The sequence below is a fragment of the Pteropus medius genome, unplaced genomic scaffold (assembly GCF_902729225.1).
Source record: "Pteropus medius unplaced genomic scaffold, Ma_sr-lr_union100, whole genome shotgun sequence".
In the NCBI taxonomy this organism is placed as follows: Eukaryota; Metazoa; Chordata; class Mammalia; order Chiroptera; family Pteropodidae; genus Pteropus; species Pteropus medius.
In genome coordinates, this window is record NW_024349519.1 from 25,357,216 (window position 1) to 25,373,636 (window position 16,421).

Genomic DNA, 16,421 nt, shown 5'->3' on the forward strand with positions numbered 1-16,421 from the left:
GAAATCAGCAATTTATTAAAGTATTAAATTACACACCATTCTGAATAGAGTGATGAAATCTCATGGCATCCCTCTACATCCCACCCAGGACATGATCATTTATTTGTCCAGTGTCTACGCTCTGTGGATACTCCCCTCTGGTTAGTCACTGAGTAGCCATCTTGGCGATCAGACCAGCTGTCCAGTATCGCAGTGCTTGTGTTCAAGTCACCCTTATTTTACCTAGTAATGGCTCTCAAATGTAAGAGAAGTGCTGCTGGCAATTTGGATGTTCCAAAGAGAAGCCGTAAAGTACTTCCTTTCAGTGAAAGGTGAAAGTTCTCTACTTAATAAGGAAAGAAAAAGAATTGTGTGCTGGGGTTGCTGAGATCCACGGTAAGAATAAATCTTCCATCTGTGAAAGTTTGAAGAAGAAAAGAATTGTGAAGAAGGGTGAGTACATTACAATAAGGTGTTTTGAGAGAGACCACATTCGTATAACTTATATTACAGTATATTGTTATAATTTTTCTGTTATTGTTGTTAATCTCTTACTATGTCTAATTTATAGATTAAACTTTATCATGAGTATGTATGTATGTATAGGAAAAAACAGCCCATGTAGGGGTTCAGTTCTAGCCTAGGTTTCAGGCTCCCCCTGCGGGTCTTGGAGCATATCCCCCAAAGTGAAGGGGGGAACTAATGTAATATTCTATCATATGTATATACCACAATTTTTTTTATCTAGTCTTCTGTTACTGGACATTTAGGTTGCTTCTACCTCTTGACTATTGTGAACAGTGCTGCTATGAACATGGATGTGCAAATACCTTTTTGAGACCTGGTTTCAATTCTTTTGGGGGGGTATACCCAGAAATGGGATTCTGGATCATATGGTAGTTCTAGTTTTAACTTTTTGAGGAACTGCCACACTGCTTTCCATAGCAGTAGCACCCTTTTACAATCTCACCAACAGTGCACAAGGGTTCCAGTTTCTCCACATCCTCACCAAGACAAGTCGTAATGTTTTTAAACTACAGATCAGTCTGGGAACGCCATGGACTGATGGTTTAACTCAGTACGTGAATTTGTTTAATCGTATTGCTTTTCTTCTAACACCAGAGATTTGCGCTGAAGGAAGACTTTCCTCACCCTTCCTGTTTCTTCCTACCTGATGGGGTCAATTGTCATTCTTCTCTACTGCGTCTTTACTCCGTGTATCCCTTCATTCTAGTTACCCCGGGGGCTGTAACAGGCTGTTGTAACTGCCTCACCTGTCACCTTGTAGGAAGGAACACCTGAAAGCCTTGCAGAGAAAAGCATCTGCAGGGAGGATTTAGGGAAGGTAAAAACAGACATCATTTAGTGATGTTATGTGTTATATAGACTGCTTTTAAATAAAAATTTTAATTTAAGCATAATATCCATTTAGAAAAGTATACAGATCATAAGTGATCACACCAGTGAATCTACCTCCCAGACAGAAAAACAGATTATTACTAAGCACTACAGAAGCCCCTCTATGGACTCCCCCGGTCATTACCTGCCCCCTCCTCTCTAGAGGTAATCACTCTGGTGACTTTTGTTCCTACCAGTTGATAATACCTGCGTTTGAACTTTACACACATGGACTTACACAGTACTCATGTTTTCTGTGAATGGGTTCTCTTGCTCAATATCATATTTGGGAGACTTACTCATATTGTTGCATCTGACAGTGGTTCATTCATTTACATTGCTGTATAGAAGTCCATTATATGACTTTACTATAATTTTATCCATTTTACTACTGGCAGACATGGTTATTTCCAGTTTGGGCCTATTATAAATAATGCTCTGTGAACATTCTTGTTCATGCCTTTGGGTGCTATGAGTATATATATTTCTATTAGATATATAAACAGACGTTTGTAGACCAGCTGGGGACTTAACCACCATTTCTAAGATTTTTAATATAGAGAAAATACATTTTGATTCCAAACAAGCAACTTAAAAATGATCTTGCAAAATATGACCATTTATAGTTGGTAAACATCATCTGTTTAGAAGCCAATTTTAACAAATGGACAACTTCTGATTATAATTTGCTGCTGAGATAAATTAACAATTTCTGGGAAAAACTTTTAAATTTTTTTAATGTGAATGCTCAGTTTTAATTCATAACAATTTAGACAAGTAGGAAAACAGCATGGCGTAGTAAAAGGAATCCTGAAATAGGGTCAGGAGATCTGGTATCATGAGTCCTCTTTATTCAGTAACTTTTTAAAAGCATTGGGTAACTCGCTGACCTTCTGCCGGCCTATTTCCTCCTCATACAACAGCGATAATGATCCTCGTCCCATGATACATTATTAGAAGATAATACACATCAAGGTATTTTTAAAAGATGAAAAACACTGAATCAGACATATAATAATATTGCCATCATCCACAAATTCCATTCTTCCTTGGATAACATTTTGGAATATATGGAAATAACAATGTAAAACTGCAAAACATGATATCAAAAATAATTTTTAAAGATTAAGTCTACATAAATACGATTTCTATTTCTTTAAAATGCATAAGTATAGTGTTTACTTAGGTAATTTTTAAGATGTCTTTAAGACTTGGAGTTAACCAAAATAGCCTGTTAATTTCATCATCATCATCATATTACTGTAAAAATATTTTGAGATAACGTAAGTATAGTGGGAAAGTACTCGTATGGAAGAACAGTGCCTGGAATACACAAATGTCACCTATTAATATCTTTGCCCACACTTCACCCCCAAATACCATGTCTGCCTTCACTTTCTAGACTGAGTAAAGAAGCATCATCTGTAGCCCGTGACCTTTACAGAAGTTACATTTCGCTTCTTCCTGTGTGGATTTTCACACTCCACAGCCCTCCGGTCAAATAGAGAGGAGTGTCATGGTATGCCCTTGTTTCAGAAGATCTTGGTTTAAGGTCAAGGTTCACTGCTTACTTGCTTAGAACCTTAAACTCTCAGAAAGCTTCGGTTTTCTCGGATTTAAAATGAAAAAAAAAAAAAGTAATGGTGACTACTCAGTGGAGACTTTGTGAAGATTAAATGAGATAATACAGGAGGAGCACTAGCATAACACAATATGGAGTAAGTGTTCAATGAATGTTTTATTTTTAAAAAATATTTCATCACAGTGTCCTAACACCAGCACAGAGAACACTGTCGGTGGCTGCAAGAATGCCAAGTATTGCTGCCAGCTATACCTCCTCACTTAAGCTATATGCCCACAGTGGTGAGGGACTCAGAAGACACAGAGCTCCCGGCCACTTCTTGACACTCTTCCTACACCCTCTGTTCAGTCATGCTTAAGCCAAGAATCCGCTGTACTAGTCATGAAGAGTGGCGGCAAATGCCTTCCTGTGGGTTCAAATCTGCTTTCCAGCTCAGGCATTTAAGAATTGGGCTCATCTTCTTTATTACAGATGTATTTCGTTTCACTAATTTTCCCTTTGTTTATCTGCCAAGACATCGCATATAGTTTTTATTACACCAGTGCTCAGTAATTTCTGTAGCATTTTGACTTTGATGAGTTCACTGCCTTTATCCCTCTTTCTCTCTTCCCCTCACTCTCACCCCTCTCTCTCTTTCTTTCTCTTTCTTCACTGACTTTGGAGTCAATCTCACTGACACTCTGTATTTGTATAAATATCTTAAGTTATGCATAATGAGTGTCAAGAGCTTCACTAAGTACCAAACAGCAATATTTTCAAAGTACATAATATTCTAAGAACAAACAACTTGTTGGTCTCTGTTTCCAATGCAGTGTTAAACAATATATAATATTGGGTATGGTTCTCATTATATGACATCTTAAGTAGAACCGAAATCCCATTTTATTGAGATTCTCTGTAATAAAAAATATATAATAGAGATGTTGCCCATCTGGCAAAAAATAAAATAGCTTTCCAAACACAAACGTAATGTTACTTTTTGACATTTCACATCTGTGTGTGATCCCATGGGTTATCTCTCCTCTTCAAAGTCTACTAAAACCAAGAAAATGAACAAATCTATGATTCAAGAGACTTTTTATGTTACATAAAAGCTCACAATGATGACACATTATTTTGTGTAGAAACTTTGACCCTTTTGGAATATTTATCATTGCTATGCCAAAGTATGTCTGTCAAACCTTTTACTGTATGCAAAAAAAAAGTAGCTCCCATTTGATTCAAAAATTGCTGAAATAGCTGAAGCTTGAAACATGAACGAAGTGATGGATGTTTAGAAAGCTCTTGACATTTTGCCACTCAAACCTACATAATTTAATGCAAAATGACTTCCAGTTATACCACTTTACAAATTGATGATTTGTAAATTCAAGAATTTCGTAACCTATATCTTAATCCTCAAAAAATCATATTTTAACATGAATTACTGGTGAACTGTAATTCAAGCAGGGACTTAGAGTATAAACATCAGTTACATATATACAGGGTAGATGTAGCTATGTTTGTATCTATGTTTGGTATATTTCTTGATATACCAAACATAGCTATAGCATGATTTTATGTCAGGTATTGTTAACAAAAGAATGTGAGACTGGTAATAGATGTTCCCCAAACTGTTGAGTCTTTTCTAAAAAACTCAATTATATATAGTACTAGTGGACTTTCACTCTGCTACTTTTCATATAGCATTACACTAAGGCAATCAATTATTAGCAATGTAACTCTCTATTAGTAGCCATTTATGTATTTGGTTTACATTTATTAACTTTTCCTTTAAATTATTATATTTTTATCCACAACAGTGTTTTTCTTAAATTTTTAAATCTCGGGAAACAGAATGCATTTATTTGACAGATACTTATCAAGACCTACTGGGTATCAGGCAGTGTATAAGATAACTGAGATCAAAAGTGAACTAAAAAGTCTTGGGAGAGATGAGCTTAATCCAGTCAGGGAGGCTTCCCCAAGAAGCTGACACCTACCATCTGAGTGAAGAATGAGAATTTCACAGTAGGTGGAGAGCATTGCAGACAGAGGGACTATTTATTGAGAGGTACCATGGTCTGGTCAGGTGACTTCAAATAGTTCATTAATTTGGAATACAGAATAAGTAAATGAAATATCTCTATACTAAGAACTGCCCTGTTATGTGCCAGCTATGCTTCATATGTGCTGCCTAAAAAGTTCACATCAATTAAATAAGGTAGGTTTAACCAGCTTCGTTTTTAAAGTAAACCTAATGTTGTGCAATATCACATAATTTGTCCAGGGTTAAATCCCAGATTGAGGACTGAACCAAAATCTAACTACATCTAAAGCCCCAGCTCTTTACACTGTGCCAGTTTAATTTTGTTACTACATATACCGAATATTTAATAAGGGCTTTTTGACAGTGGTAGTGAATTTAAGGTGAATTGTTAGAACCATTACGCTGGTTCTAACAATGCTTTTTAAACACAAGTCTTTCTCCGCCTCTCATGTAAATTTCAATATGTATAGTGAGTAAATAATGTCAGATAATGTAAGAAAAATTCTCTTTCATGATATGGTAATAGGACCGTCACTAGGTTTCCCTATTTAGCCTTCCTTAAGGATTAATTCCTAAACTGTATTCTTCAGAACACAAGTGAATGTTTAGTAAGTGTTAATGGTTAATATGGCAATGATTATTCTTCTAAATGTTTTTAATAAATTAAGAAAAATAATACATATATTACATGTATAAATTTACAACTATGTTGTCTTCTAATGATCTATTTCTAAATATTTTAAAGACAGAAAATTAGTAAATACACTTACAAAGTTTTAATAAATGGTTAAATTTATTAAAGGTTATCATACTGACATCTACTTGAAATTACCTGACACATATGCATGTTGCTTGATCTGTGCCATTGCTGAATTGTATGTTATAAATTCAAAATCAGTTCACCTTAAATTTAGAATATTCAAATATTATTATATTTTGTGCATCTGAATCCATTCTGATCCTCTCACACACCAACAAATTTTTTATCTGTGAGACCAATTTTTCCTTTACCTTAATCCAATGAATAGCATCATGTCTCTTGAGAACCTATAAATGTTGCAGTAAAGTATTTATGCATGTAAAAATGGACTGTGGTCAAGTAAGTTTGGCAAGTGCTGCTATACATATAGCGTTGTGCCACTTGCTTAAATGGTGGCGAAGAGTGGAACTCGGATGTAGCTGAGCAAATAATCTTTCGTTCCTAAGAGTTTCCCTGTACCAATTAGCTGAGTAATATCACATCATTATTAGTTAAGGTGCAGCCATATTGCACTGCATTGCTGCCTCAATTTCATTTATGTGAGGAACTGTTTTCTAATTTTTATTATACAATTATCCTTGGTGTTTCAGAACATGGACATTTCAACTTTCTATATAACTGTTGTTATAAACATGTTTATCATTTGCTCTATAGTGAAAAGCAGCAGACCCTTAACAATTTGTGTTCTTTACCCCCAGCAATGCATCTATTTGGCCTCAACTGGCAGTTACAGCAGACTGAAAATGACACATTTGAAAATGGAAAAGTGAATTCTGATACCATGCCAACAAACACTGTGTCATTACCTTCTGGCGACAATGGTAAGAGGGAGAATTATGTGTCCCGTGTTTTTATTTTGATATCTCTTTCCATAAATTTATTTTTCCCCATGTTACATCCAGCTTTATATAGGAGAGAGAAAAGGTTTTGAAATTACAGATGTCATCTTCTAATGAGTAGTGTTTATTCATTTACTTGAAAGATTGAAAATTTACATTTTTATTATAGGAATAATACTATATTCTGCCTTCTGATTTGATGGATAGGCCTGTCTGTCTTTCCCTCCTGCAAGTGTGTATTTTGTTTTAATCTGTAAATAGGTTATGATTCAGTGTATCATCTCGTATATTACCTTGGTGTATTAAGCTTTCTTCACTCAACTAGCACGTGGAGTTAGAATACTATATTAATTCTGTTATAAAAGCTTTTAAATACAAAACATATTCAAGGATTATAATGTATTGACCTTTCCCCTGCTTGCCTTTCTCTAAACCTTTCAAAGTTTGCACTTAGAACTAACAGACTTTCAAATCAGTTAGCTCTGAATTAAAAATAGAATTTAAGAGGATGTATTTCATTTTTCCAACATAAACACCCAGAATGCTCTATTTCACTTTTCTGATATAAACACCCATACGTATTCTTACGTATGTATATTTGTATTATATATCATTTTATATGTTTGTGTGCATGTATATATGTGTTGGGTATTTGGCATCCTCTGATTTTTTGAGAAATATCATAATACTTTATATCTCAAAGCAACCAGATCAAGACACCTTTTTCTGTCACATGATAAATATATAACGTTTGCCTTTAAGCATTTCCCCAGCTTTTATTCCTCTTTTCCTCTTCTTATCTAGTGCATTCGTATTCTGCTTTGGCATCAGTAACGTTCATTTTCATGTGGCTAGTTTCTTTGCAAGTTTAGAAAGAAGCTATTATATATTTATATATAACATTTATATTTATATATATGATGCTATGTTACATATACCCATTGATTGTGACTAATGCTTTTACTATTTTTTTGTTCTTTGCTTTCCCATTTTCTTCTGTTTTATTTTAACAAAATACTTTATGACACTTTCTTCTTAGCTGAGGAATTTTATAGGGCTTTAGATTTTCATAGCAATAATAAATTCCCCACCCCAACCCCTGTACGGGGCCATTTGATACAAAAAGTTCTACATGTGACCCAAAACTATAAGCTGGTGACTGATGTGTCACTGCACCTAAAGTAAACAGTGGCAGTCACTGCACTATGGATTAAAGTAGAATGAAAACACACTTTCCGAATTAAAACTGTGGGTGGGAAATTTCAATTAAATAAAATGTAATTACTTTAAAAGATTGTTTTGTAATACAATGATAATACGCATATGAATAGATTAAGTAACTACAAATTAAGAATATCTTTGGTTTATATAGATTGAAATTTAGACTGTCTCTAAAAGTGGGTGGTTTCTGTGAAAATGGTCTAGTAGCACTTAGTAAGCACATATGTAGGAAACTTTTTACAGACTGAAGAAAATATATTAAAGAGAAAAAAGCTTACGGTAAACATTTTATTTATTTTACAACATCCTAACCTTTAATTATGACTAAAATGAAAATTTCATAGTACTTCAAAAGGATGACACCAAGAAAGTTATGGATTCAGAGTCCCTCCCACAGCCTCGGCGCTGGCCCTTGATATTTTGCCAGGGAATTCCTCGGCTTGAATCAGCATTGCCGAGCTCACATAAGCCTATACTCAAATCCCAGCTTCTACATCTACTGACTTTGTAACCTTGGAAGCTGCTTAGTAGTTCAGATCTGCAAGAAAATTTTAGTGCAACCCTGGAATAGACTGTGTAGGATAATATCAGCTCAGATGTTAGAAGAACGTTGTGTAAATTATGGCTTCAGAAATCTCTATGGAGCTGATAGGCTTTTATACTTCTATTCACTATGACTGCAGTAAGAAATACATGTTATATCAAAATCCGCATATGCATACATGCATACATCTGAAATGTTTCTCCCCGAAAATAATACATATCCTCATTTTGCGAAGTGCACCTTGGTATGTTCTGTTCCATTTTACTGTATTTCCCTTTTATACAAATGCTAGCTGAAACTCACTCAGATAATTTCACAATTTACAAAGGATTGTGGTCCACTGTTTCAAAAACACTGCTTTGGAAGTTCCTGTCTTTGAGAGGGACTGAGTGTCCCATGTGACTATAGAGTGCATTGTGTACAGTTACCTGTGCCTGTAGAACATCTCTATATACATGTGAGTAAAGTAGCTTCTTCCTAGCCTCCCACATAAGGAATAGATAGTAGATGTCCCAGAATGAGTTAAGTACACTGCAGAAGAACTGATCCTCCTGCCAACTAGACTATGAGATTCAAAGGGATTTCTTTTGTCCAAAATGTGACCTGAATAACAGTCACTTGTGTCTTCTTTATTATTTCTCAAATAGAAAAAAAAATCCTAAAGTATAAGGCATTCTTATTTCCATTTTTTCAAGTAAAGATTTTTGGTATATATCCTTAAATACTTATAGACTTGGGCTGCAGGGGCATGAGGGGACTCTATTTACAGGAAAAGAGGTACCTTAAAAACACTGCTTTTAAGCCTCCACAATGGACCTGCAGTGTCCATCCACCATCATCCACTACTTCAGTTTCATAATCTGTCCAAAGAAGCAGATCACATCATCTCTTTGGAAATTCTAGGAGATTATAACCCTTAAGAAAGCCTTAGAATTCTGAACGAAACTCACTAGGAGAATTAATTGTGCTAAGCATAATGAGAACATTACTTCGTGGCTTCTAAATGCAAAACTTATTATGCAGTCCTATTTTGTTCCTATTTTATAAACATAATTCTAAGGAACAATCATGGTGTTAAGGGTTTAGTAAACTCCCTGCTTTGCTTTTAAGTGAATAGTGAACTGAAGCTTTCAAATGGTATTTAGTATTTAAAAGAAAAATTTCTATTACATGCCATGATCCTTTACTGATTATTCTTGAGACTGCAAATTTGACTACAGATTTTAGAGATGAGATGTCAGAAGTGTGGGGTCTCAGGCAAAACTGATGGAAGTGGACAATGTAAGTAAAGAGATGAGCACACAGTTTTTAGCTCAAACACTAGTCCCTTCCCAGACACTAAAATTATTCCCCTGGACCAAGGAATCCATTTAGCCTAATGTTCTGGAAAAAATCACACAGACCTCTATTCAAGTCCTAGCTCTTTCATTTATTTACTTTGTAACCTTGAGCAACTTACTTAACCTCTTTGAGCCTCAATTTCCTCACACAAAGAGAGGGAATAATAATACCTATCACTTGGCTCACCAACTTCAATAGTCTGGCAGCCCTACTGTATTTCTTGCAAACTCTCTCTTCCACACATCTCAACAATTATTTCAAATCTTCCTACTGTACTCAAAACTCCAGTCCCTCAGCTCTCTCAGCAGATGACTCTGCATTCTGTTCAACAACAACAACAAAAGGAAAGCTTCGGAGGGAGTTCTCTTAATTTTCTGTAAACAAATCTCAATTACTATGTGTTTGGACTTACCATTTTACTCTTTTCTCACCATATTCAGGGCTAATCTTTTCATGAGTACTCCTGATCCCATCCTGTATCTTCAAAATTTCCCCACTCTGCTGATACCTTCCAGTTATCATCTGACCATTCCGAAGCCTCTCGATGTCCTTAAAAACACATAAATAATCCCTTGAGTCTACCTCCTAGTCTAGCTTCTCCCTGTCTTTCTCTTCCCTTACAGCCAGCCTTCTTGAACAGAGTATGCATATTCACTATTTTCCTTTCTTTATCTTCCACTTACTCCTGTGACAGTATGGCTTCTGCAATACCCCTTTCTAATGACTGTCCTCTATCACCATCACTCATTACAACTGATGTCTTCCAGAGCTATCAGTTGCTATGTCAGTAGCATCAATGAATACCCTTCGATCTTTATCACATTTGAGTTCTTGGTAACATTTAATAGTTAACCAGTCCCTCTTCATTGAAATAGTGTTTTCATTAGCTTGTGTGATACCTCATTCAACTGGGCTTTCTTCCTGACTTTTTGGCAGCAACATTTTAGTTCATTTAGTTGACTCGTCTTCCTCTACTTTATCCCTAAACACTGCTGTTACTCAGTACTCTCCTCTTTTTAGAATATAATCACTCTGCTTTCTCTCATTCACCCTTCTGGCTTCGGTTGCCTTCGATGTGCTGTGTTACATTCTGTGTGCTCCCAAATCAATAAGTGCAGCCTAGATCTCTTTCCTCGAGCTCTAGACATCACCTACATAAAATCTATCCAAATAGCTTTGGAACACGTCCACTTGGCTGCCTTCCAAGCATCTCAAAGTCCATGCATCTAAAAACCAAACCCATCATACTTCAGTTATCTATTACTGCATAACAAACCACATCAAAACTCAGTGGCTTAAAAGAACAATTTGTTCTCTCATGGTTCTGTAGATTGACTAGGTAATTCTTATGTTTTTGCTTGAGTCTCGCATGCAATTGCTTTCAGATGCCAGCTGGGTCTGTTTGAAAGCTCTACTGAGCTGGTAGCGTAGATAGCTCACTCACAGAGCCAGCAGTTGATGCTACCTGTTGGCTGGAGCTTAACTGTGGCTGTTGACTGGAGCATCTAAACATGGCCTCTGTGTGGCTTGTGCTTCTCAGAGCATAGCAGCAGGTTGTGAAGAGGAGAGTCCCAAGAGGGAGCATTCGAAGAGTAAAGGCTTCTGGAGTATTGGACATACTAGAGTGTCACTTCCATCACACCTTGTTGGTCAAGAAAGTCAGTAAGATGAGCCCAAATTAAGAAAAGGAAAATGAAACTCACTTGTTGCCCCAGGAAACGACAAGGGCACATTGCATAAGGGCAAGAGGGATGGAAGATATTGTGGCCATCTTTGGAAAACACAATTGGCATATTATCTTTCTTTGCAAATTTGCCTCTCTTTCAGGGCTTTATATATCAGCAAATGGCATCACCGTTCACCTAGTTACCTAGGCCAGAAGTTTACAAGTCATGCCTGACTCCTCCTAGTCTCTCATCTGCCACATTCAGTTAGTCACCAAGTTCTGTCAGTTCTAACTCCAGATTATTTCTTGGACCCCTCATCTCTCACATGACTTACAGAAGCCACTTTCTATCTGAGATGTATGTTTCTAGTTTTGCTCATCCATTCTTCAAACACAAATTTGAGATACCAATACCCTGTCTGACCCCCTTTAGTCACCTAGATTCTGGCCAGATGCCTATAAATGACTTATAACACTCTCCACAATCTGCATGTTCATCACCCCAGGTTATAATGTAGAAACAATATAGCAGAGTGTTAGAGTGTAGGCTCTTGAATCAAACCACCAAGGTTCATATCCTTGTTCTGATTTGATTTTTAATGCCTTCTTTACTTGGGAGAAGTTATATAGCTTCTTTGTGACTACATTTTCTCATCAATTAGAGTGGTCTTGCATATTCAATGCAAACACTTAAAATGGTATACAGTGCATAGTAAATGCTTGAAAAATGGTGGTTATCGCTGTTACTATTACTATTACTATTACTATTTCTGCTCTGTCTCAAGCTTTTAGCACAATTATTGGCATGTAAGAGGTACTCAATAAGTATTTGTTGAATGGACAAATGAAAATAGTAAGACTAAATGATATAAAGTATATAAAGGGTCCAATAGAATGCCTTGTATAAAGTATGCACAAAACAAACGTTGATACAGTATAGTGGTTAAGAATTGAAGCTCTGCCACTCAGTGAATAGCTTTAAGCAAATTACCTTCTCTAATCTCTTGTTTCTTCATAAGATAGATTTAAATCAGATAATGCATGTAGGATGCCAACCAGTGATTGGAAAATGACAAGTATTTGATACATGTCAGTAATTATTAGTTCACTCTTTTTTCTCCAGTTCAAGATTACGTACTTGTATTTTTGTAGCAAAATTTTAAGTAGATCCTTAAATTAGCATCAATAATATCCTCTAAAGCAGTAATAAAATCCCTATCACTAGTTATGTATATTTTTAGTTATTTGTATTTTATGAAAGAAATCTATTCTTAATCTTCCTTCAAATGCATAGTATTCATTCTACATTTATTTTTTTGAGTACATATTATATGCCACGCAGAGAGCAAGATTCTAAGAATATAGCAGTGAAAAAACAATGACAGTCACAATAGTTGTTCTCAATACATGTGAATTTCTAGACAAGACAGGAATGAAGCAAAGACATTTCAATAAGACAAATGCCAAAATTCAGTATAGGATAATTTGGGATAATATAAGACAAAACAAAAGGCCATAAATTTTGGTTGGTATAACTCTAGCAAATGTCTTCTCTAATCCAAGAAAAAAAAACTCTTTTTCATATGAATGCAAATTGAAAAACTACAAATATATGTGCATGTGTGTTTATACATACATATATATATATATGATTCATCCTGTTTAAACAAAATAACTCAAATTACTTTTAAATTTTCATTATTGTTCATCATGTATCAATTTTCTCAAATACTAGACAATTTTAGAAAATTAGATTTTGAACAAGTTAAAGATTGTCTGTGAATTGAAGTGACAGGACTAATAGGGCTGCAGGACCATTGAGTTTTATTCAATATTGTTTATAATATTTGCATTGTTGCAATGTATAATAGTTCCTTAATTAGGTGCAGTATTGATTTTGTCCATTCAGCTAGTTTGCAAGGTAATTATGTTTTATTTCACTTAGCTCATGATGTAACACTCTGTGTCCACAATGTTAAGTTACCGCATATGGTGATTTATTAAAAGATGTGTTCTCTCGGAGATCTCAGAGTCAAGGTCTGAATCCAAGGTTAGGTCATGGAATTGGAGGGTGGGCTACTGATTGTCTATAAATGCCTAACCTTGCTTCCTGCCATCTTAATTATTAGTGCCTCCGTGGGACTTAAGATGATATTATCATTTACCCTCTTCAACAACTGAGTTAGACTTTTAGAGTTGGATTTCTTCTCTCCCTTTCCATTTTAATCATTGTAGGCTTGCTTTCTCACATCATTTGCAGGCAGCAAATTCATGATATATGTGGCAAAACATTTAGTAGTTTTTAACTTTCAGTGGCTTTCTGATGTCACATGATAATGTTCAGATACCAGACTTTTTAATTACTGGCGTGGTTTCAAATACTCTGTTTTGTCCTTGTGACATCTAGCATTGGTAAACTATTGTTTACCAATATCTCAGACTACAGAATACTTTTTTTAAGGCATTGTCTGAAAAACACCACTTTACTGAAGTTTTCATATAAATGAGTATCACATGAATAAGGAGGAGGAGAATAGCTGTAGCTTTGTGTACACATCCTCTTTATGTTTTCACACTCTGACAACTGTATTTTAAGACATTAAGACTGTTGTGACACATGCTTACTGATGAAAGGAAAAATCACAGTTAGTAGGTGAGAAGATTGCTAGTGGCTCCCACATACAGGCCCAACAGGACACGTTGAAAAAAATCTTCAAGATGATACCCTATTGTGTTTGAAGACATGGTACATCACACTCTTACCGTGAAGGCTTTAATTGGTTTGATTCCTAACCTACAAGCTTTGAGTTTAGAATAACTACGGGGCACTCTGTTGGCCCTGTCTATTTTTTCCTCCGTCCTTCCTTCTTTTTCTCTTAGTAAAACCTACAGACAACCTTAGCATTTCCTATGATCATTCCCAGGTTCAGACTCTGGGGGTTTAAGGAGGGAGTGATCTCAGTAAGGGAGGAGAGAGAGCACGAGAACTGGCCTTCCTTTTATTTCCTCTGAAGCCAAAGTTTTCTGGAATTCAGGATATGATGAAAGATATCTGTGTCCAGGCTTTTATCCGAGAGGACCGATGAGCTTCAGAGGAAAAGGTTGTGCAAGTATTTACAAGTTTATCAAACTGTGTCGATGGCTCGCTGACTTCCAGGTGTATTTACAATCAGTAAAGAGCACTTGAAAATCCTAACACGAATGACCATACTTGACTTGGCCAGATTAGAGAAGGGCTATGACTTGAAAAAGCAGTAGTGCATGATTTAAAAAGACAAAGCCCTTCAGAAAACTCTAGTCCCCTGACATTTAAACTAGAGGCTTTAGCAGGAATGTTATACTAATCTAAGCTGCCGGTTCAGTGAATTTAAGAAGAGAAAAAGCAAAGTCCTTCTATCTCCACATCACTGATTATAATTAGAAGTCAGATCTGCATCTACCTTTTAGAAATGATGCATTCTAAGACTTTAACTCAAAATAAATTTATTCTAAATAGTGTAATTATTTAAAGCAAATAGATTTGATAGACTCCTAAAAATGAGATTTATATTTCATAGGAAGGGCAATAATAGATCACGATCTTCAAATCATTTTGTTCGAATCATTTTCTAAAACAAAATATGTATACAAATTTAAATTAAATTTTATTTCTTGTGACCATAATACTCTTAAATGTTTTTAAAAACCTGTTTTCTTCTGTATTGAATCATGCTTATAATTATTAATTGTACACGTTTGACTGAAATCAACCTAATTATTACATAAATATGTTAAACTTTTGATAATTATTAAATACGAAAAGGGAAAATGTATTGAATATGCCTCTCTGAGATGAATGGGGCCTTTTTCAAATAGTTTATGTATTCATGGATGGATATTACTTATTGCAAGAGCAAAGCAAGATTCCATATCAATTCTATTCCTGTTTTCCTCTTTTATAGATATAAACATAAGAAATCTTGCTGCAAAATAAGCAGATGGGACTGGAAGGATATTTTTTAGAGTCATGCCATTCAATTATGTGAAATCGTTATTAGTCATATGTCAAAAATCACACTGTGATCTACTTCCAAATAGTATGTGTAGTGGTCTACAAGCTGTCAATTCCATCACATTTCTTCTTCAGTTTTATTCAAAACAAAGAATTGGCAACTACTTTCAAAAAAACTTACCAAGTCTTCCGAATCAATCCATTTCTGTTTCTGTGGCGAATACCAAAAAAGACTTTACCAAGGCTTAGGCAGATACTACTATTTATACCTGTTATTCTTTTACTTAGTGGCATTTCATTTAATCTGGTATATGCAGAATTTGGTGAAAAAATGGAACTATGGTTCATTTTGATTCACCTTTGAAATTATCCTTTTTGAAGGCTTTTATTATGTGCTTTAAATACCTCTATTTAATTAGCTCATTTAATTTATGGGAAATACCTACTATATAATTTACTGGCAGAGCTAGTACTCATTAAAACCAAACTTACTTTCTGTCAGAAAGTCTGACTTATTTTTCTGTTCAAATAAATTAATATGCATTTTGTCACAACCATCTCAGTTCTGAATTCCTACTCTAGGTAGATAGTAAAGAGATAGATAAAGCACAAATCCTTGCCATGAATTTGATAATTGGGTTAAATAAGGCATCACTACCTTTAATATTTCTTACTTTATTGATACTGTCTTTGCAATTGTGAAATTCTTCTGCAGGTGAAAAGCATTCTTTGACAGTGGTTGAGGTGGGTCACGAGGGCGTGAAACAAAAATGTTTACCTTCCTCTGGATCTATCAGATTTCAAAAACCTATGACCAGTCTTAAATACTACGTTTAACTCTGCACTTTGTCCTTGACAGAAATATGTATAAGACAGAGAAAGGTACTGTAGCCTTACCTTGGATTTATGGTGTCTTGAATAAAGAGAGCTTCATCAACAAAAGTATTTTAAAATTTGCCTTTGCTTGTAATCCCTGGGAGCTTTATGCTCCAAGATAGTGTACCACAGTAAGTTTCTGAATGTGTGAGAGGTATGCCTTTCTTTTATAAAGAAAGTCTACATATGGAAGTT

General features: G+C 35.2%; 1 protein-coding gene across 1 annotated transcript in view; it reads left to right on the forward strand.

Moving 5' to 3' along the window:
* TENM3 (teneurin transmembrane protein 3) overlaps nt 1-16,421 on the forward strand; it is a 546,591-nt gene that overhangs the window by 413,000 nt on the left and 117,170 nt on the right. Inside the window, 1 exon segment of the mRNA XM_039882598.1 lies at nt 6,447-6,569. Coding sequence (XP_039738532.1) covers nt 6,447-6,569 — 123 coding nt within the window.